Raw genomic sequence first — 22,762 nt, forward strand, 5'->3', positions numbered from 1 at the left:
TAAAAGATTTTAACAATAAATTAAAGACTTTTAAAGAATTAAAGACATTTTTATTTGCATTAATAAAATGTATCGGATTATCAATGAAAAGTAGAAAGATGATGACGCAGCTCCAATAGCATGCAGTCACAGTGTTTTCGTCCCTCGCGCGCCGTCCAGCGGTGGAGTGGAGCAGCGCAGCGGTGATGATGGCGCTCAGCGGTTTTCTGACTGCGCTGTCGTTCAGTGGACTCTGACCGCTTCTGTCCCTCCTATCAGGCCTTGATTTGGGGGCGTTTTAGTGAACTTCAGTTATGTTAGGCATTCTTGCCAGAACGATGGTGAGTAAGCAATTAATATGTCCCCGTTTTTAAACATAGTCTGCTCTTTTATGTGACATAAACAAGGGTAGCTGACAGTCTGAGCGGCGTGTAATGAGGAGTGTTTTACTGACATGCAGGTTGTTTATGGTTCGATAGCGGCAGTGCTAAGGCAGTAGGAAGTACATCATCGTTCATGGCAGTGATAAGAAAACAATGTTCACTGACAGATTCTTTAATACTTAATGCAGGTACCTAATACATCGTGTGAATGTGTACATGGTCTCTAATAAAGCTATTTAGTTTGTAAAAGACAGGCGCAACAGTCTTATTGCATGTTACATTGTGTAATGTTGACTCATGTGTATATTTGATTATTACAGTAAACCAGTTATTTATAAATGTAGGACTAGATTAGCTTGTTAATGTGCATTTGTGTTATTTAAAAGGACAATTTTAGGTACTATTATGATAATATCTTAAAAAAATATTGGCTGAGACTAATGCCAAAGTATCATATTATTATAATATATTATATATAATCATAAGGCGAAATAGATTTTAAAAAAAAACTGTATTTTCTATGTATCCTTATGTTGTATGATATAATGCAGTCGCTGTTGTATCATCTGGAATATTTTTAGGTCAAGGCTGGCATGGTGAAACCCTGCGGCCTGGTAAAACCAGTGTCAGTGACACGGATCACCGGCCGCTACTTGGCCCATCAGGAGGGTCTGCCTAAGCTTCCAGTGCCACCCCTGAAACAAACATGCGATCGCTATCTGGCTGCCCTGGATCCCATCGTGGACCCGGAGGAGCTGAATCACACCCGGCAGCTGCTGGAGGAGTTCCAGAAGCCGGGCAGTGTAGGAGAGAGACTTCAGAAAGGCCTGGAACAACGAGCAAAGAAGATGGATAACTGGGTAAAAACTGTTAGGTGATGCTTTTTCAGGAGCCCTGTGTGATGGGGCAGGCTTGCTCTTTTCAAGGGCTTCCTTCTTATTATCTCTTATTGTCTCTCTATCATTTCCACTTCTAGCTCTCTGACTGGTGGTTACAAACAGCCTACCTAGACTACCGGATGCCTGTTGTTGTCCATTCGAGTCCTGGGGTCGTCCTTCCCCGAATGGTGTTCAGTGACCGTCAAGGCCAAATGAGGTCAGACCAGTGTGGATTCAGATATCATAGGAAGTGTCGACTAATTTTAACACGTGACCTTTAGTTGTTCAAAACTGTGTCCTTTAAAACTAAATGTGTGCTGTTATCTGCCTACACATATTTTTTAAATAATAATAATAATAATAAAGATTAAAGTCATACAGTGATTTTATTTATTAATTCAGATATTTTACTTATAAAACAGTATAAAGTATAAAACACTTTTATATTTTAACATTTAAATATATATTTATAGATATTTCTGAAACTGATTAAAGTTATACTCTGACAAAAAGAGGCAGTTGTTTCCAGTTACCTCTGTGGTGACCTTTGTACAGACTGATCCTCTCTTGCCAAGCTGAGCTTTGCAAATTCAGAACTGTTGCTCTCAGTTAAGCGCTGGCCTGAAGCCAGTCTCCTCACATCAACTATAATAAAAGCTTTCACATATGACAGCTAAAACTGGCCACAGATCAGCAGCAAAGTGTGTTCTGTCCATATCAAAAGTCATTTAATTCAAAGGCACATGGCACAGCATATGCTACAGTATTAGTAGTAGAATAATTGATTGGCAGTATGTTGATGTAAAACTTGTTTAAAATGACTTTTAAAAAAGTATTTTTTGTTCTTCACAGATATGCTGCTAAATTGATCGCTGGGGTTTTAGATTTCAAGAGCATGATTGACAAGTAAGTCATGCATTCCTTTCCCTGTATATGCTTTAGATAACCATGACTATTACTATTGATTAAATTCATGAGTTTATAAAGTTCAGAGTCAGACATCATGTCTTTGCTCTTTGATTAGTGAAACATTGCCAGTGGAGTATCTCGGTGGAAAGTCACTCTGTATGAACCAGTACTATCAGGTGCTCTCGTCCTGCCGGATCCCTGGAACAAAGAGGGACAACGTGGTCAACTACGCTTTGGACAAGAGACCCCCCACACATATCACTGTAGTGCACAACTTTCAGGTCAGTCCCTGTTACAAACTTCCAGGCAGGGTCCAAATGTAACTTCCAGTAGTAGGTGAATTCAAATAATTAACAGTCTATAACGATTTTTTACTGGCTATGAAAAATTGCCATGCAATTTTTTTATTCAAAATATATTCTTTCTTTTTTTCTGAATCCAGGACTGCAGTGAATTTGTGATCTGTTTGTACCGTTCGACTTGCTACTTGATCGTGGTGTACAGCAATACGTGTCTTTTTAACTCATTCTTTAAACTCGTAGTTCTTTGTGCTGGATGTATACAACAGTGACGGCACGCCACTGACCGTAGACCAGATCTACATTCAGCTGGAGAAGATCTGGAACTCCTCCTTACAGTCCAACAAAGAGCCTATTGGCATCCTCACCTCCAACCACCGCAACAGCTGGGGCAAAGCCTACAACAACCTCATTAAGGGTGGGCACTGCTAACACGTTTTAGTTTTAGTTGGGCTGGTGTGCTGGTAAATAAAACTTTGATCAACTATTTAAAATACTGTACACTATCATTCTAAAAGTTCGGGATCATTATGATTTTAATTAATACTTTTATTCAGCAAGGATGCATTAAATTGATACATAAAAATGATAGTAAAGATATTTATAAAGTAACAGAAGATATCAAATTTCTTTCAAATAAATGCGATTCCTCAGACCTTCAGTTTATTAAAAGGAGTTAACTAGCTTAAAAAGGAGTTTATCAAAGAGTATAACTTTACTCTATAGAGCTGTTTTTTCCATGCTGATCCTTAATTTGTTAATGTCACTTTCAGATAAAACTAATAAAGAGTCAGTGAGAGCCATTCAGAAGAGTATCTTCACAGTCTGTCTGGATGCTGCCCTGCCGCGAGCGTCTGATGACATGTACCGCACCCGAGCTGGAGTTCAGATGCTGCACGGAGGGGGCAGCAGGTGGAACAGTGGAAATCGCTGGTTCGACAAAACATTGCAGGTTAGACCCATGAGGAAGTGTGTGGGCCCTAACTGAGAACTTAGGTTAGAGGTTAGTTCACCCAAAAAATGAAAATTCTGTCCTTAGGGTTAGGGTTAGGTAAACACTCACCCTCATGTTGTTCCAACCCCGTAAGACTTTTGTTCATCTTTGGAACACAAGTTAAGATATTTTTGATGAAATCTGAGAGCTGGATCACTCCTCCATAGGCTGCTATAGGTAATCGATATCTGCCAGCCCAGAAAAGTTAGTAAAGACATCGTTAAAATAGTCCAAGTGACTACAGTGGCTCAACCTTAAGTTTATCAAGCGACGAGAATACTTTTTGTGCGCAAAAAAAATAAAAAATAACAACTTTATTCAACTATTCATTTTCTTCTGTGTGGGCCTCTGAGTGAGTTTATGAGAGCGCCACGACGCATGCGCGAGAACTGAGATGACGCTCACGATCATTTGATGGGAAAGTGTGAAAGGTAAGCCATTCATTTTGCGGCATTGGTAAGGCACTTTTACGTTTTCTCGTTGGTTTCTCACGATTCGGACATCCAGGAAATGCACACTTTAGAAACATAAAAACACTACATCGAGACCCATCTGCGTCATCTTCTCAGTTCTCGTGCATGCTTTCGTGAACTCAGAGGCCCACATGGGAGAAAATGATTAGTTGAATAAAGTCGTTATTTTTGGGGGGTTTTGCGCACAAAAAGTATTCTCGTCGCTTGATAAACTTAAGGTTGAGCCACTGTAGTCACTTGGACTATTTTAACGATGTCTTTACTAACTTTTCTGGGCTGGCAGGTACCGATTACCTAGCAGCCTATGAAGGACTGAGACAGCTCTCAGATTTCATCAAAAATATCTTAATTTGTGTTCCGAAGATGAACAAAAGTCTTACGGGGTTGGAATAACTTGAGGGTGAGTAATTACTGACAGAATTTTAATTTTAAACAATCTGCAAAGTTACAAGACACAAAGTCCACGCCAAAGGGAGTTAATCACTCCAACAGAAACTCATGTCTGAAACGCCTCTTTTATAGTCCTGCCATTATGCCTGTGACAGCTACGTCACCATGTTACACATCTGCATAATGCCCGCCTACTGCCTACTCTGGCTTGTTCTCAAACAAAGGTAGTTATAAAGGCAATGTTTTTCAGACACACGCTCAAAGCGGTGAGCCAGTCACAACAGACTGGAGCTGACTGACCAATCAGAGCAGATTGGGCTTTTCAAAGCCCGAAACTAAAACAGAGCGTTTAGACAGAGGTGCTGCACCGATGTAAATTATTCGAAAAATAATGAATTATTTGAACATTAAATCATGTAAACCTATTCTAGTAGACCACCTAGACAAAATTATAATCCTCTAAATGAGCATGTAATTTTGGCAAATCAAATGTTAGAAATGTATCAAGTACAAGATCCTGATACTGAAAACTGTTGTTGTGTTTCTAGTTTATCATTGGAGAGGATGGGACATGTGGACTGATCTATGAACATGCCCCTGCTGAGGGTCCGCCTATTGTGTCACTGATCGACCATGTGGTGGAATATACGTAAGACTAACAGTGGTTAAATGTGGATAAACTGTAACCATGGCTAACACAGCTAATATTTACCACTTTTTTGTTATATTTGTACAGGAAGAAGTCGGAGATGGTCCGTACCCCAATGGTCCCTCTGCGTATGCCTCAGAAGCTTCGTTTCAACATCACAACAGAGATCAAAAAAGACATTGAGGAGGCCAAACAAAACATGAACATGTGAGAAGCTGAGATATTACACTCACTCTTTTCATCACCAACATTTAGTTAGTTTTTTTGAAAAAACAACATGGTAGTATGCTAAATATTGAAAGCTTGAAAGTTTCTCTTCTCCTCCTCTACAGCATGGTTCATGACTTGGACATGAAAATAAATGTGTTCTCCCATTTTGGCAAAGATTTCCCAAAGTCGCAGAAGATGAGCCCTGATGCCTTTATTCAAATGGCTCTCCAGTTGGCTTACTACAGGTAAACCTCATCAGCACTGCCATTAATATTATTTCCCATATTTATATCTGAACTGCTACATTATTACTATTATGAAATTAATGATCAGTTTAGTTTATTTGCTTGATTCGCGGACTCACTGTTTCAGGATTTACAAGCGCTGTTGTCCCACCTATGAGAGCGCTTCTCTCCGCATGTTCAGACTGGGCCGAACCGACACTATACGCTCAACCTCAGTTGACTCCGCCCGATTCGTCAAGGCCATGGATGACCCGGCCAAACATGTGCGGTCACCTCTAGAACACATTTGAGTTGAATCCACATTCTCATAAACTAGCATTAAAAGAATTTGTGGGTCAGTAAGTTTTTTTTTTTTTCAATTAATAATTCTGCTGAAAATGTATCCATCACAGGATTATATTCCATTTCATTTAAACAATATTAAAATAGAAAATAGTTATTTTAAATTGTAATAACATTTCAAAGTATTACTGTTTTAGTGTATTATTTTTGATCAAATAAATGCAGCCGTGATGAGACATTTAAAAGCGTTAAAAAATCTTACCGACCCCAAACTTTTGAACAGTAATTTATATCAGTGTAAATATTATATAAAATATTTTGCTGTGTATTTAGTTTGTCTGTTTTATGGTCAATATAAAAAAAAATTACATTTGTAAATTTGATCTGGCATGAAATAAAATGTAACAATCTCATTTTGATGGACAGAACACAGAGAAAGTGGCTTTGCTAGACAAAGCTATTAAAGCACACAGAGCTTACACAGACATGGTGAGTAAACACATGGGGATGTAAATATATGTTTCAATCATTATTGATCTGCACTAAATATATTCCACATTCTTCATCCTGTGCGTGGATTTGCAGGCCATCCGAGGTCAAGCCATCGACAGACATTTGCTCGGACTGAAATTGCAGGCTATTGAGGACCTGGCTGCCCTGCCAGAGATATTCATGGATACCTCATATGCTGTGGCACTGCACTTCAACCTCTCCACCAGCCAGGTAATGCCAAACAGAGTAATCAGGTCCAGGGCTAGAGGTAACAAATGAAACTGAAGTGCTTATTTGCAAAACAAACTCTTTGCATTGTGTTCAGCATGCTGTGCAGATGAGCAGTACCATACTATAAACTGTACACATTTTTGGTGATGATCAACTGATCACTGAAATAGATAGCTCTTTAAATCTTTTTCTATTGCTGTGAAACTAAAATCATCAGATCATCTAAAACTCATAGCCCTGGTTTTAAACAGGGCTTAGATTAAGCCAGGATTTGGCCTTCCTTCAATTAGGACTTTTTTAAATGTGCCTTAGAAAAACATTACTGTTGTGCATCTTGAGACAAAACAATGGCCTTGACATATTTTAAGATATGTCAGTGCAAGTTGCTTTCAGTTAAAACGTGCATTTTAGTCTGGGACTAGGCTTAAACCTAATCTGTGAAACTGGGGGATAATCTTACATAAGATTAAATTGTACTTTTTATTTTTCCACTCTACTCTCCCAGGTGCCAGCTAAAACAAACTGTGTGATGTGCTTCGGTCCAGTGGTACCTGACGGTTATGGCGTGTGCTACAACCCCATGGATACTCACATTAACTTCTCAGTCTCTGCTTTCAACAGCTGCCAGGACACTAACGCAGCACGTCTGGCCCAAGGTCTGGAGGACGCTCTGGTAGACATGAAGACCCTCCTGGAGCAGACGCCCAAAGCCAAGCTTTAAGGGCGATGATGTCAATTAGACTTGATCTTTGACCAGTTTGGCCAAGACATTCGAGTTTACCACAGTACTCGAGGACAGGAATTTTAAGAGAATATTTCTTTTATATTTGACCAGTTCAGACCAGAGTTGCCTGGACTCGCGTGTTTTTGACACGCCTTGACACTAATTAATAATCCTTATTTTTTTATGTTTATGTGCTTCTGTTTGTTTAAACAGACAAAAAAATCAATAAGGTTTTTCAATCAAGTTTTGCTGATTTGTGTTTTCTTTGTATTGAGTTTTCTCAGTACAGAAAATGTACCCGATATGTGCATTATAGTAAACCTGTGGTTAAAACTGTTCTTGTGATTTTTAAATTGTAAATTATATATTAAATGTAGTCAAATACAGAAAAAAATAAGTTTAAATGCTATGATGTGAATAGTGACATTTACAGAGTATTGGTCTCTTAGTTCTTTGTACAACGTAAATTTGCACAATTGCATTAACGTGTTTTTAATAAATATTATGTCTTTAATAACATGATTTATCCTTTTTAGAATTGGCTGAGGTGATTTTTGAATCAAAATTTGTTCTTGTGCATGAAAATGTTTGTCAATTTCCTGCTTTATTCTTTGGGCCTATCTAATGTAATGCTGGACATCTTTAAAATATATATGCAATGGTTTTCTCACATGCACACAGAAGAGGAACGCTTATTGGAGAAACATGAATTTCACAGCTTGACATATTGTTATATGTATAGAGGATAACATAAATAATAGTTTTAATTTTTATATTTTTTGTAACAATCTGTCAAAGCTGCAGTTCCATCATTGACCCATAGGGGTCCCCGATTGACCCCCGGTGATCTCTTCTCGTCACATCACATGCTCGTGTGTGTGTGTGTGTGTGTGTGTGAGTGATCAGTGAGCTGTTGTGTTTTGCTCTTACCTGTGTTCATCACGTCACGCAGAAGTGCAAAATATTAGTGCGTTTCATCCTACTCTCAGGCGCCATCGCTGTGCGATCATGAGAAATTTGAGTATGGAAAAAATTAAAGATATTATTCCTGATTATCACGATGGGGAATTTCTGTGCCCTAAAGGAGGGTAAGTGTTATGACAGAACATATAATTTTTTTTGTCCCACTCATTGTAGGTTAGCCTAATCTTTGGGACAGGACGTGTTAAATAGCCTAATTATGTCAAAGATAAAAAAAAAAATAAAAAAAAACATTTGTTACGAGTTACGGAGTTTATGTCTTGTGGTATCTTTTTTTTTTTTTTTTTTTACTTTGATTTTCTTTGATTTTGTCTCAATGAGCTCCAGTTGTGTCTTGTACAAGCTTTATTGAATGGGTATTCCGTCTAGTGTTTAATTAATTGGCAAATTAGTGATGAATGCTAAGGTGTCCTTGAAATCTTTTTAAAAATTACATACCAATAATTTCATATTTACATTTTCAATCTTGTCAAATGTTAATGATAAACGCAAAATATAGGTAATGCAATTAAATAAGACCCCACACATTATGAAAAGATGAGGTATATCTGGAAAAAAAAAATGTGTATTGATTTTTTTTAACCTTAAATTTTGGGTAAACTTGACTTTGTGTCAATTATTATTTATTTACATATAATTATTATTTATATTACAGGCTAAAAGGTGAATTGAGAAAAGAAATGAGGTAGACATTTTAAAATGAGAAAAAGTTACATTTATGGTAACCAGTTAACCAGTTTATGGTAACTGGATTAGTCATGTTAAATGTTCTGATTTCATTTAACATACATATTTTGCCCTTTTCATTTTCTGCTTGTTGAAGCCACTTTTTAAGGCATTTGCAGTGATGAGGTGAGACTCCTCCTTCAGTAATTTAATTCACATGATAGTGATTACAGTGCATTTTAGTTTGGACGGCTCAAAATCTGGACTGGTGACCCACTGTAGCTTAAACGGCAAGATAGGAAGAAGAAAAAAGAGGAAAGGGTGGAAGATTTTTTAATATCTCTTTTTTGAGGCTTCTTAGCCTGTTCCTTGGTGACAGAAAGCTGGCGGCCATGTCAGCTGTATGGGACACTGACTATCTGTGGAGGGAGGTCCAAGGGTCAGTGCAAACAGGTCTTCTTTCATATGGATTTAATTATAGATGCTAGACTGGACCTTGCTGTACTGTAACTAGTTCTGGTTTGAAAAGTCTAAAGGTGTATGATCGGTGCTGGTCCAGTATTTCTTGCGTGCATGTCATTAATGTAGCAGCTTGTTGACAATTCTTTCAATGAGATAAACAGCATTTTAAAATCTTACCATGCAGTGAATTTCTCACTCGCAACATTGTTAACAGCATATTCCAGCAATGGCATCTGTGGATCCAATGTTCTGTCAAAGCCTGAGTTATATAATTTCCACACTACATAAATAATTATTCTGCTGTTTTTGTTGATTGAACGTCATAGATTGTTTTCTACAGGATAGTGAACTCAGATTGTGTTGATACATTTGAAACATTCTACTTAACAAGAACATCTGGATTTAAAATGGCTACCTATTGGATATATATGGAAATCTGATTCTGCATTAAAGTAAAAAAAAAAAAAAAAGGGCAATTGTGAAAACTTAAAATAAAGAAATAAAGTAACGTGAGATATAAATTCACATTCGTTGGCATAAAATCACAATTACTTTTCTTTTTACTCTAAGATGAAAACAAGCATCCATACATACCAAATAGTATGAGAATAAATCTGTATGCATTAAAGGGTTAGTTCACCCAAAAATGAAAATTCTGTCAGTAATTACTCACCCTCATGTTATTCCAACCCTGTAAGACTTTCGTTCATCTTCGGAACACAAATTAAGATATTTTTGATGAAATCTGAGAGCTGTCTCAGTCCTTCATAGGCTGCTATAGGTAATTGATATCTGCCAGCCCAGAAAAGTTAGTAAAGACATCGTTAAAATAGTCCAAGTGACTACAGTGGCTCAACCTTAAGTTTATCAAGCGATGAGAATACTTTTTGTCCGTAAATAAATAAATAACGACTTTATTCAACTATTCATTTTCTTCTGTGTGGGCCTCTGAGTGAGAGCGCCACGACGCATGCGCGAGAACTGAGAAGATGAAATTACCTAGCAGCCTATGAAGGAGTGAGACAGCTCTCAGATTTCATCAAAAATATCTTAATTTGTGTTCCGAAGATGAACGAAAGTCTTACAGGGTTGGAACAACATGAGGGTGAGTAATTACTGACAGAATTTTCATTTTTGGGTGAACTAACCCTTTAAATTGAAAGTAATTTCCATGTTGATTCTATAAGTCTATAAGTGAAGATATAATGCTTGTTTCCATTCCTCTAGGGCAAAGCTGGCTTCTCTCTTTGGTCTGGACCGAGCAGAAAGTCAGGGAAATGAGTCCTTTCAATTCACTGCCCCTAAACAGCCAAAAAAGACCTGCGCCATATTAGGTATGTGGAACAGCAGAGTCATGTAGCCTTTTTGGCACAATTCCATGTGTTCCTTGATTATTTTGAACCTTAATTTGTCATGTAATTTAAGGTCCTCCTCAGAAGCCCGCTCATCCTCCATGTGCTCCAGCTGTGCTGTTTGCTACAGCTGTTCACGCATTCTGCTTGTTAGTATAAGTATGGCAATTAAAGGATGCTTACGAGAATTAGCGTAAGTTCACACATTGCTTAAATGAGCTTTAATTTTCCACCAGTGTGAATGGACAGTATGTGAAGCAAGGAAAGATAGGAGCTGCTGTTTTAGGGAACCATGTCACCAAAGAGGTAAGATAAGCGTGTGTGTGTGTGTGTGTGTGTGTGTGTGTGTGTTTCATTTGGTAATTTTTTTTCTATCTGCAATTATAGTACAAGATTCTGTTGTACGGCAGTAAGCAAAAACAGATCACTACGGCTAGAATATATCGTGGATTTGTCCTCACAGTAAGTGTTCATTGTTTTTATTCTGAATTCTATTCTATTGTGTTTTGTTCTTTTATATGCTGCATTCATCAGGTCTATGCTACATATACCTGTCCACAGGTTCAGCCCTGTAACTATGTCACTTTCTATGATGACCAACAACAGAGCTGGTCTTTAATGTTTGATTCAGAAAAGTCCAGGCCTGAGTTCTGTAAAGAGGTAATGCTTGAACTGAATTATTTGCTGAACATTTTAAATTGATGCATTCGAAGAAAATTTAAAGCCCCAGCATTCTGCAAATTGTTAAAATCCATTTTTTAACCATTTTTTAAATGTACAGATGGACAACATTATTTAATTAAATGACGCGTGCGCCTGTTTCTCTCAGGTGTGTGTGGCCAGGTGGAACAGTGAGGCTTCATCAGACTCTCTGGTCAGTCAGGACCTTGTCCAAGGTGAAGGTCAAGCTGTTGATGTTGGGGACACAGTTGAGGTGGCCTATTCTGGATGGCTTTTACAGAACTATTCTCTAGGACAGGTGAAACCATCTGTCTTAATCGAAGTCCTGTCTGTGAAACCGGGCCATAGTTTCTCATAATTCTGAGAATTTAATTTCTTAATAAATTAAGTGGAATCACTACTTTTCCTTAATTTGCACATATGGTCTTGAATTTGTAGCTGAAATTCTTTACTCATAGTTGATCACATTTAGCACAGAGCAGCCCACTGTGCACATTCTTGTTGATTAGTCACGGCTCAATAAAAGTCATGCCTCCATTGAACTAATCAACTCACTGATAATTTAAATGGCATGTTTGCTGTGCAGCTGGAGATCTATACATGTGAAAGTTCAGTGTCTGTCTGTCTTTTTCCCCCCAGATATTTGATTCTAATCTGGGAAAAGAAAAGCTGCAGCGAGTAAAGCTTGGAGCAGGCAAAGCTCTGAGGGTGAGAAGGGTGACGTTTTTAATGCTGTTTATACTGTATGACTGTGTGGTGTTTTTAATATGCTTTAAGACAAACCATGTGCAAATTCATCAGTCAACACCATTGCTGAGTATTTTCTCCTTAAATCTGCTTGGTACCAAAGACAGTCTCAAAAACAAGGTTTGAAACCACCCGTTTCCTACCGTCACAAACGTATAATTGGATACGTTTGTGACGGTAGGAAACGGGTGGTTTCAGACCTTGTTTTTGAGACGGTCTTTGGTACCAAGCAGTTTTAAGGAGAAAATACTCAGCAATGGTGTTGACTGATCCCATCAACGTGTAGGGCAGGGCTTTTCTCCACTATCTTTCTATGATGTTCAAAGCGTTTCTAAGGATGCTGATTTTGGAAGGAAGCGGTCTAAACATGGTTTGTATAACATTAGAAACACATTTGCTATTTGATAACGTAGTCAAGACAAAGGCTAATCATATCATTTAATGTTATGTGTCCGACGTTGTAGAGAGCAATACATAAAATGCATTAGGCTACCATTGATACGTCAACTTGTAAACGACCCTGTATAGTTCACTCTTCCACTTCTTCTTCTGAATCAGTTTCTGGTTCAAACATATATGGCTGAATAAAAACCAACATTTCCACTTGTAATCGTGTAGCATTTACTTCAGTTAACCGTGATTGAGTGGAGGCGGGGCTATATTCACGTATTCACGTATAGAGCTGGTAAGTCCCGCCCATCCGTAAAACCCCACTGGACCTCTAGATTGAAAAATCGTCAATGCAAGTGAATGTGAGAAAATAATTATTTTCTGGTCCCGTTTGAATTGTGCCATGAATGTGAACATATGTTGTCTGTGAATTTTTTTTATTTTATATAATTTTTCATGTTACGAGTTTGACAGTATATTGTACGATTCTTTGGCTAGCAGTTGTGGAAAAGACATAAAGAGAAAGACTACATGCCGCCTATGTGACGTCACCCCATAACACATTTTCCCTCCACTTGTCAAATCACGGTGCTAATGCTGCGATAATCTATGGAGACAGATCGAGATGCCTGTGTGTTTTGTACCCAAATGTCACCATTCAAACCAAATGGGCTGTTCTTTCTTCAGATTCCCGTCTGATGTAAAAACTAGGAATCGCTGGATAAAACGGATGTTGTAGTCCACAAAGTGCTCTCACACAAAGTCTAACCGTATCAAACTTCTACCCGCTAAATTGTAGCATTCTTCACACGAAAAATTACATTAAAAATTCACAGACAACATATGTTCACATTCATGGCAAAATTCAAACGGGACCAGAAAATAATTATTTTCTCACATTCACTTGCATTGACGATTTTTCAATCTAGAGGTCCAGTGGGGTTAGCGGAAGGTGCGGGACTTACCAGCTCTATACTAAATGAAGCAAGGGTGTAGAGCTACAATGTTTAAATATGTCATTATCAAAGATTTAAGGAATACAATTATTGACTGCAGAGGGACCTTACAAATGATGATAAAAGAAAATGTATAATAGACGCAAACTGGTGGTTCTGTCTGCTGTTGTGCCATAGAGCTCTTACCTTGCCTTTTCTCTCAGGGATGGGAGGATGGGATGCTTGGTATGCAGAAAGGAGGTCGACGGCTCCTTATCGCCCCTCCTTGTATGGTTTCAAAGGGCGTCCCTAACCATGTGCCAGAAAACAGCACTCTGGTCTATGATGTAGAGATTCATAGAGTAAGGCACTGATGGTGTGAATGTAATTTAAGATACTAGAGCAAACTTCTCTAGTCTCTCACTACTTTTTAAAAATGTGTCTATTTATCTGCATGTAGGTTAAAATCTCCAAAGTGCGACATAGTGGGGGTTCAGTTGACACCTTCAGTATATCTCCAGGATCCTGTCCAGACACTCTGAGTGAAGAAAACACCAGGCAAATGGTCACAACTGAGTCAAAGTGTGTACAGACAGCAGAAACTATGTTGTTGATATTTTAAGTAAATCCCATTTGTGAAAAATATAATGTAAAATAATTCTCAATTATTAAATTTAAAAAAAAAATTGAAGCCTCAGTAAAACATGATAAATTGGCTTAAGAAGGAAAATTGTTAAGATAATAAGACATTTTCTTTATAGAATATCTTGAATTGTGTTTATTTTCTTAGGGTTTTTTTTCTTAGGATTATGCTGAGAAGAAAAAATTAAAGATTCAACTTAAACAAATTCTTAATCTTTTGCAGTTTTTTAGGATGTTTAGATATTTTGGATCATTTAAAAAAAAAAAAAAAGGCAAAATACTCATTAATACAAAGCAAGTCAAAGCAAGGATGAAGATAATGTGATAAGGGTGTTTTAATTAAGTGTCTCTGAACACACATCCATGAGCTGATTCCTATGAATTTATACAATTTATTGATCATTTGTTTTTAGAGAACAAGCTCCTAAGGGGAAGGTGGAATCTGTTGTTGAATACCTGACAGTGAGTAGTTTTTCCTTTAGCAACTAGACAGATGCCATAAGCCTAAAGTGGCCAAAATGCTGAAGCTTTTTTAAATGTATTTTTCTTTCTTGTAGACATCAGGTGCATCTAAGGCCAAGCTGATCTCACGTATAGCCAAGATGGGTCAACCCATGCTTCCATTTCTCACTGGAGCCATTCCATCTCAGCCTGACCCCAGTGACTCGGAAACCGAGGTCAGGAGAATTGGAGATTTATTTTTTATTTTTTGTTTCCTGAATGTATTACGAAGTAGAACTATAACTCGCAGATATGATTTTGTGCAGGATGCCAGTGAGTCTGGACGTATCTGTGATCTCTCTCCTTCACATACACCCTCCCCAAAACCTGCACAAATGCCCTGCAGTCCTCCATCTTGTATGTGTGAAAACAATCACAAATAATCACCTAATCAGTATCAGTTTACTCTTCCTTATATTAGAGCTGACTGGTTCTTTGCTGTCATGACTGATCTTTGTTTTAGTGTTGTGTCAGCCTGATGATGTTCAGAAACAGGACGCAGTGCCACCTCACGCAGACTTGAACACTACTCAAGGCTTTCAGGTGAGATCCAATGTAAAAAAAGAAAAGAAAAAGAGTGTATATATATATATATATATATATATATATATATATATATATATATATATATATATTCCACAATAGTACTTTTTTTATTTTTATTTTTTTTATTAAATAAATGCAGGCTTGATGAGCATTAGAGAGTCAAAAACAGATGTTATGTTATACAGTATGTTAAGTTATATACCACCGTTCTGAAGTTTGGGGTCAGTAAGATGTTTATTTTTTATTTTTTGTTTTTTTAAATAAATGAATACTTTTATTCTGTAAACACTGATAATACATATGTTTCTTAAGCACCAGATGAAGAATCATGAAGAATCATGACACTAAAGAATGGAGTAATGATGCTGAAAATTCAGCTTTGCCATCTCAGGAATAAATTAGATTTTAAAATATATTACAATGGAAAACAGCCTTTATTTTAAATTGTAATAATATTTTACAATATTACTGTTTATATCATATTATGTTTGATCAAATAAATGCAGCCTTGGTGAGCATAAGAGATACTTTCAAAAAATATACTGACCCCAAATTTAGAAATTTAGTGTACATGTTTGTAAGAATTTATTTTTTCATTTTTTCATCAACAGCCATATTCCTTTGGACAAAATCCATATGTTCCATCACAGCTAAATTCATTTCCCTCAATCTACCCATCCCACATTCCATACAAAAGTAAGACCTGAGCCATGAACTCTCTCTCTCATACAGTACTTCCATAAAGAAAATGACCTGTTTTTCACTAAATGCAAGAGTTTTGTATTAAACAATAGCTCCTGATATTACATCATTCTTGATGTCTGAGGCTCGTCAGCACAACACAGAAATCCTGCTGGCTATAGAAAAGATGGCGCACAGGATAGAGCAACTCACTTGCAAGGTATATTTGTGCAAAACAGATTTTTCTGGTCCTTATGGTTATTAAAGTCACAAACAAAAAAAATTAAATTGTTTTTTAGGTGGACGAGTTGCAAAAAGATGGTCACTTCTCTTTTGGACTCTCCTCTGTCTCCTTAGAAACAAACATGATCCTACACAACATTCAGAGAATCTTTCAGGTTTGGATTGAAGGATACTTTCCATCATTTTAATTGTTTTTAGATGTAAATAGATTTAAATGACATCTGTGTTTTATTGTGTAAGGAGAGCATGTGTCTGAAGAAGGAGGTTCTGGAGAAGAGTTCTCAGGTGGAGGAACAGAACCCCAAAATTGGGGAGCTGAGTGGACAGAATAAGAGGTGTCCCACCCCCCTCTTCACACTCCAATTTCCTGCTTTCCAAACAGAATAAAGGCAAAAATCCCCCCATTGACACACAACTGGTTTTCTCTGTGTGTGCAGGTCTATGGAGCAGCAACACACACAGACTTGCCGCCTTCAGGCTGAACAGGAAAAGGTGCAGCGCAGATTTGCTAAATTATGCTATGTTAGTTTATTGGCTCACTATATTATAATGTGATTTATGTTCAAACTTATTTGATTTATGTTTAATTGGTTGAACTTTTGTTGTGAGGCAGGCAAAGTTTATTTTCTTTCTCTTCAGGTTCATTTATCTGGGGGATTGAGTTCCTCCACCACACAAGCATATCAGCTGCAGCAGGAGATGGTGAATCTCCAGCAGAGGGTGACAGAAATCCAGGCTGATCTCAGTGCAGCCCTGGAGGACAAGCACAAGCACTGTGCTCAGATCAGCCTTCTGGAGGAACAAGTGAAAGGTGATCCCGAAGTTTCATTCAAGTTTTTACTCGGATTCAAATTTGGGGTACTTTTAACCATACAAGTGGTAGTTGTATTGTAGGACAAAACTCGTAAACTAGCACACATAGTTTTCTCCTCTGTGGTTCTTAACCTTTTTTTTGGCTCCAAGGCCCTCTGTTGTCTGCAATAATATTCAAAGGCCCCATGACTTTTCCAGTTCTTTGAAATTTACTGGATAAGGAATACAGATAAGGATTTTTAAAAATATTTTTTACTCACAATTTCTACCTGATAAAATAGAACAATTTATATTCATTATAAAAATGCTTTAGTTCTAAGATTTTATTAATTTACATCACTTATCCAGACATAGAAATCACACTTTTTAAAATTAGGCAACCTCATTTGTCCAGGTTTTTCAAGACACTGATTCTTCAAAACAAAACAAAAAAGGTTGTTGGTGGGAGTGAATTAAAATAAATAAATAAATTTAATTTATTTTAATGCGTGTTTTGTCTTATTTTAAATAATTTGAGATAATACTGAAGCCCCTAACAGTTCCCTGGTTTAGGAGTTCTGATCTGATCTGAAGTGTTTGGTGCAGTTTGTAGGAGTGTCTAGATATAATGTGTGCTTTTAGAGCTTGTGAAGCAAGAAGAACAGTCTGAGCAGCGGTGGAGAGCAGAGAAGCAGAAGTGCAAAGAGATGGAAACAATTATACAAAACATGGATGAGGAGATGCAAGATCTGAGGGCTGAAAAGGAGAATCTGCATCAGGTGTGTATAGTTTGTTGTAGTTTGAGCTTAGCTGGAAAACGATGTGTGTTGCTGCACTGACAGGACAGAAGATGATGCTGGAAGGAACATTTACTGTACTGCAAGAACAGGCTTGTGTAAAATGTCACACTGATGAGCAAAGATGACCAAATGTCCACACTGAAAAGACAGGGCATAAAAATGTATCATAAATAATATGGTGTATTGACAATTGAATAACTTTTCCTAAAGGAATAGTTTGCCAAACATATGTTTAGTTCTTAAAGGGATACTCCTTCCAAACATGAACATTTTCTTAATGTTTACTCACCATTATCTCACCATCCCAGATGTTTATGACTTTCTGTACACTTGCATTATATGGACTAAAAATCTTTGTGTTCATCTAAAGAAAGAGACAAATGCATCTGGGACAACATGAAGACGAGTAAATAATTAGCGAATGTTTTATTTTTGGGTAAAGCATCCCTTTAATCTCTCATTTACCTTCATTTGATATATTTTAGTATGTGGATTTAAAGAAGACATCACAAAATAAGAAAAAGCAGTTTGAGACCCAGTTGATGGTTCAGGTGAGGGGTAAAGAGCTGTTGTTTTGCTATAGTCTAAACCTAAAACTGAGCTGGCGTATCATGTGCAGGTGAAGCGAGTGATGAAGGGAGTGTTTCAGTCCCTCAGGACAGAGTTTGATCCGCAGGAGTCTTACAGTGGACACACAGTGTGCGAGATTCTCCAAAACACTATCAAGGTACTGTCCAACCTATTAGGAGAAGCCTATGGACTACAAAAGACACCAATTAGATAATGGTTTCCATCTTGTTGACATCTATTTTTCCTTTGCAGAGTATCACCATGAAATCAGGCGTAGATAAAGTGAAAGAAGAGTATCTACTAAGATCTACTGAAGAAATGTTTTCAGATAGAAAACATTCAGAAGGAAAACCATGAAATGAAGGGAAAAAGGCCAACATTAAAAAAGATGGTATTTTTGTAGATCAGGAAACCTGCAGATAACTGTACATGTGGATAAAGCACCGTTGAACCACAAGCATTGCTGACCCTGAAAGGAGAATTTATACTGACCAATCACAGTTTAAGAGGCTAAATAATGTCCAATAAATGATTCTTCAGTCATTAAACTGGAAGAATCCTAATTAGTTCTGGTCCATAGCAACAGTGCCCGTCAACAGCACAACAGTGATATGACTGATAAGGTTATAAGCATGGGCCTAAAAGTAACTTTTTGCCACACCGGCCAATGACACCAAAATTGTAGATACTAGTGATAATTCACAGTTCTATATTCCAATATTCGATACCACAGCTAAAGCTACTTGCCTAACTAGTATACATTTAAAACATTATTAAAGACAAATAACAGTAGTTTTCAGGTAGATACATTGAATTAAAGGTGCACTGTGTAATAATATTTAGGAGGATATGTTGACAGATATGCAATATCATATACATAACTATGTTTTCAGTAGTGTATAAAGACATTACATAATGAACAGTTATGTTTTTATTCCCTTGGAATTAGCAGTTTCTATTTACATACACCGCGGGTCACCTTACATGTTAAGTCGCCATTTTGCGACGTCATGTTTCTACAGTAGCCCTAAACGGACAAATGCGTTTCGTCACTATGTTGTTCTACGTGCAAAGAAACTAGCTAAAGTCAGCAAATAAAACACTGACTCAATGATGAACAAGTAACAATAATATTTGCAATAACATTTCGTTTTACTGAATAATTAAAGGGATGGTTTGGAGTAAAATTAACCTAGGGTCCTTTGCACCATGACCTCAAGCCAAACACCCCCCCCCCCCCCCCCCCCCCCCCAGAAGCCTTTTTTTCCTTGGTCGAACATTATTAAAGTTAGAGCTTATGATATCAGCCGTATGGCTTAGTGCAGGCGCTAATGGATCCTAGGCTATATCTCGTAGATTACCCCACTAATAATGCCCGGAATGGTGCCAAACTTATACAGTAGTACAAATAGGTTCTGTACTCATAAAACGAGGCATTGGAAAGTTTGTAAGTACATCAGGAGTTTATTTAAATGACACTTGCCTGATGGCTAATGCTACCGCTAACCCGCACGTCGAGGTCACTTCAGTGATTAGGGAAAGGCACGTAAAAGTCCTGGCAAACAGCGATGCATAAGGATGTAGTGTAACAACACCCATTTCCAGGAATGCACTAATATTTTGTTGGTAGTACCAGTTTGCAACAATTATTAGTTAACACTATGTTGTCAACACTTCGGAAAAAAATAATAAAAAATGTTGGATATACTGACTTTCTGCCAGGACTTTTACGTGCTTTTCCCTAATCACTGAAGTGACGTCGACGTACGGGTTAGCGGTAGCATTAGCCATCAGGCAAGTGTTATTTAAATAAACTCCTGATGTACTTACAAACTTTCCAATGAGTACAGAACCTATTTGTACTACTGTAGAAGTTTGGTACCATTCCGGGCATTATTAGTGGGGTAATCTACGAGATACAGCCTAGGATCCATTAGCGCCTGTTCTAAGCCATATGGCTGATATCTCTAAATAAGCTCCAACTTCAATAATGTTCGACCAAGGGAAAAAAGGATTCTGGGGGGTGTTTGGCTCGAGGTCATGGTGCAAAGAACTCTAGGTTGATTTTACTCCGAACCATCCCTTTAAGTAAACGTAATTACTTACTTTATCTTTGTAAAGAAACCTCGTTGCTTAACTGTCTACTCTCTGCTGTCTCAGATGACGACATCTTTTCCTATCGGCCACCGTAACTTCTGTTGGTTGCTATTCGCAACCTCACAACTAGAATCACAAAATCACTAAAAATCACACACTGCATCTTTAAGTAATCAAATATAAAATAACACTGGATAGTCTTTACTGTATAAATTAAACTAGATTAATCCTTATTAAAGTTACAAAAGTTATTCAGCCATTTAAGAGCAGTGAGTGATTTTCTTCTCTTTATATTTTGTTGTTTGATAAACATTAAAAACACAGACAGCAGCAGAAATATTTGGCTTCTGTCACTGTAAGACTGATGCACATACTCATGCATTGTCTTTCTCTACTGTTTATGTTCACTTAAGCCATAACGGACAATGTTTACTAGGATACTCTTCGAGATAGGCATTTTATGACATCATTTTGTGTGAATTTGTCTGTTACTCAATTCAGTAGTTGCACGCTGTCTGAGACGCTTTCTGGGCGTGCGCTTCAGATGTGTGCACACACAAAACTTCTCACATAGCGTGGGAGTAATGAATTGAGTTCCTTTTCCCGTCTTCTTGAGCTTGAATATTTAAATTGGTAAGGCTTAATATTTTGTGACGATGCAGTACTTGCCCGTCACCTGTCCCGAACGTTGTTCACGTTCATATTCTCACAACACTGCTTTGTTAGATTTCATAAAAAACTGATCGGCCAACTGGTGATTGACGCTATTTTGTATTCTCACAGATGCCTATTTTCACTTGAATTTGGCACTTAGTGAGTGTTATTTTTAGGCTCTGGTTGTAAAAGTTAACTAGATACACACAAGTGTAATATTTACTTGTGCATGTTGGAACAATTTTCTTAAAAGAACATCCTCTAATTTAGTATTTGGGTTGTATTTATAATAGAGCTGTCAAAAAACAAAAATCTGTAATTAATCATGATTAATTGCACCTAACATTAAAACTTTCAATAATTTTAAATTGTACTAATTTCAACATAATATTTCAAATATTTTTTATTATAAAGTACAGTGAAGGCCAGCATTACCAATACTGCTACATGATGACTCTATTGAATGGAATTGTTTCTTAATTTTAGCCATTCAAAATGAAAGTATAATTGAAAGCCATAATATTTAACATTTAATACTCACTTAATAATAATAATCCTTTGTTTCTGTTTGAGTCACTTCTTAAGTTCTTCTTCCCTCACAGTCCTTCGGTGTTCGGTCTACGTTACATTTAGTTTGTGTTGCCCTGCCTGTCTGAGTATTATTTGTACTGTTATTAAACTTTTTATTGGAACTTTATTCTTCATCTATAGATATAGATTCTATAGAATTGTTTGCAGTTTCCAATACGGATAACCAAATATAATGAATACTTTTTACATTATAATTTATCTCAGCCGATAACCACTATGTTCAAAGTGTATGTGTGTGTGTGCTTGTTTATATGATTTATTAGGATAAAAATTTGTAGTATAATGACATGGGTATTACAACATAAACATGGTTTATGAACACATTTCCTGAATCCTTGTAATTAAAATGGCTTAAAAACAATGTTTTATTAAAAATATAAAAATGCTGAAAGTTTTCTGTAATGATTAGGTTTAGGGGTTGTATGTTGCTTTACGACTGTCCTAATGCCAGTGACAAGTAATATCTTACTTGTTCATTAAATATACATGTTAAAAAGGCACATGTACCATGTGCTATGCTAGCTGTTAGTTTTAACTCAGATAAGACTGATTCCATGTTGAAATTTGAAGTTGTCATAACTCAAGATTTATGCAAACTGTTTCATTAATTTTCTGTTGAGTCTAAACAACTTTTTAGAGTTTAATATTTGACTCAATGCAAGTAATGTTACACTAACTTTGAGGCTAGAACTCTCTGTTCATGCTACATCTTTTGCATTTATCATTGTAGCAGCTAACTCATTAGTGACATATGCTGAGTCCCAATTCGCATACTATCCGTCCTAAATAGTATGCGAAACTAGAATTAGTACGTCCCAAATCGTAGTATGTTGAAATGAGTATTCCCAAGATACTCGGATGGTCTACTATTTCCGGTTAGAATTCGAAGTGCAGATCAATGCACACTCTAACGGCTAATATTGCCCACAACCCATTGCGTGCGGGAGGGAGGAGCTTTGTGGTGATAGTGGCGATGTAAACATGACAGTCGGACGCAGCAGCGGAGATGCGCCCTCAGTTTTTAAGTGTAAGAATTCAAATGTTTAACCCTAATTAAAGCTATATTTAACCACACTGACTTATTTGTTGTAATACTGTGGCTGTACAAATGTTAACTTTATCAGTCCAACTAAAAGACACATGGTTAGGCTACAACACTTTTACTATAGTAAAAGCATGGTTCATTTTCATCGGGGTATTTTTGAGTATTATACATAATGATGAAATTAAGTTTAAAATATGTTAAACAATAGTTACACTATAAACTTTAAATATTTTAACTCAGAAAATAAG

At 37.0% G+C, this 22,762-nt stretch overlaps 2 protein-coding genes across 3 annotated transcripts; both read left to right on the forward strand.

The window, feature by feature from the left end:
• Nucleotides 1–150: 150 nt before the first annotated feature.
• On the forward strand, nt 151–7,657 carry crata (carnitine O-acetyltransferase a). Of its 2 annotated transcripts, none has more exons than XM_084113351.1 (14): nt 151–320; nt 944–1,222; nt 1,339–1,457; nt 2,093–2,146; nt 2,265–2,430; nt 2,692–2,866; nt 3,222–3,400; nt 4,854–4,954; nt 5,042–5,161; nt 5,287–5,409; nt 5,537–5,672; nt 6,118–6,180; nt 6,277–6,414; nt 6,920–7,657. In XM_084113351.1, exons 1-14 carry the CDS (start codon nt 294–296, stop codon nt 7,133–7,135), a joined length of 1,896 nt encoding a protein of 631 aa, XP_083969477.1. In that variant the 5' UTR covers nt 151–293; the 3' UTR covers nt 7,136–7,657. The 2 variants fall into 2 exon arrangements, with proteins under 2 accessions (XP_083969477.1, XP_083969478.1); XM_084113352.1 differs by having other exon boundaries at nt 269–550.
• Nucleotides 7,658–7,801: 144 nt separating this feature from the next.
• fkbp15a (FKBP prolyl isomerase family member 15a) lies at nt 7,802–19,014 on the forward strand. Its single transcript, XM_084113353.1, has 23 exons — nt 7,802–8,226; nt 10,475–10,581; nt 10,673–10,748; nt 10,836–10,905; nt 10,987–11,061; nt 11,161–11,259; nt 11,429–11,578; nt 11,920–11,988; nt 13,577–13,714; nt 13,813–13,934; nt 14,408–14,456; nt 14,552–14,671; nt 14,762–14,852; nt 14,959–15,038; nt 15,653–15,737; nt 15,836–15,942; nt 16,022–16,120; nt 16,206–16,300; nt 16,403–16,457; nt 16,605–16,776; nt 17,400–17,536; nt 18,177–18,284; nt 18,380–19,014. The coding sequence occupies exons 1-23, from the start codon at nt 8,147–8,149 to the stop codon at nt 18,482–18,484; spliced, it is 2,289 nt and encodes a 762-aa protein (XP_083969479.1). The 5' UTR covers nt 7,802–8,146; the 3' UTR covers nt 18,485–19,014.
• Nucleotides 19,015–22,762: the final 3,748 nt, after the last annotated feature.

Source organism: Abramis brama (assembly GCF_963993115.1).
Source record: "Abramis brama genome assembly, chromosome: 5".
Taxonomy (NCBI): domain Eukaryota; kingdom Metazoa; phylum Chordata; class Actinopteri; order Cypriniformes; family Leuciscidae; genus Abramis; species Abramis brama.

What these genes read in the sequence shown, in the direction of transcription:
- fkbp15a (XM_084113353.1), top strand. Translation starts at nt 8,147, where the DNA reads ATGAGAAATTTGAGTATGGAAAAAATTAAAGATATTATTCCTGATTAT. An exon ending in ATGATGTAGAGATTCATAGA is followed by an intron (nt 13,715 to 13,812) that starts GTAAGGCACTGA and finishes ATCTGCATGTAG; the next exon opens with GTTAAAATCTCCAAAGTGCG. An exon ending in TAGAGCAACTCACTTGCAAG is followed by an intron (nt 15,943 to 16,021) that starts GTATATTTGTGC and finishes ATTGTTTTTTAG; the next exon opens with GTGGACGAGTTGCAAAAAGA.
- crata (XM_084113351.1), top strand. Translation starts at nt 294, where the DNA reads ATGTTAGGCATTCTTGCCAGAACGATG. An exon ending in CTGTAGTGCACAACTTTCAG is followed by an intron (nt 2,431 to 2,691) that starts GTCAGTCCCTGT and finishes TTAAACTCGTAG; the next exon opens with TTCTTTGTGCTGGATGTATA. An exon ending in TGGATGACCCGGCCAAACAT is followed by an intron (nt 5,673 to 6,117) that starts GTGCGGTCACCT and finishes TTTGATGGACAG; the next exon opens with AACACAGAGAAAGTGGCTTT.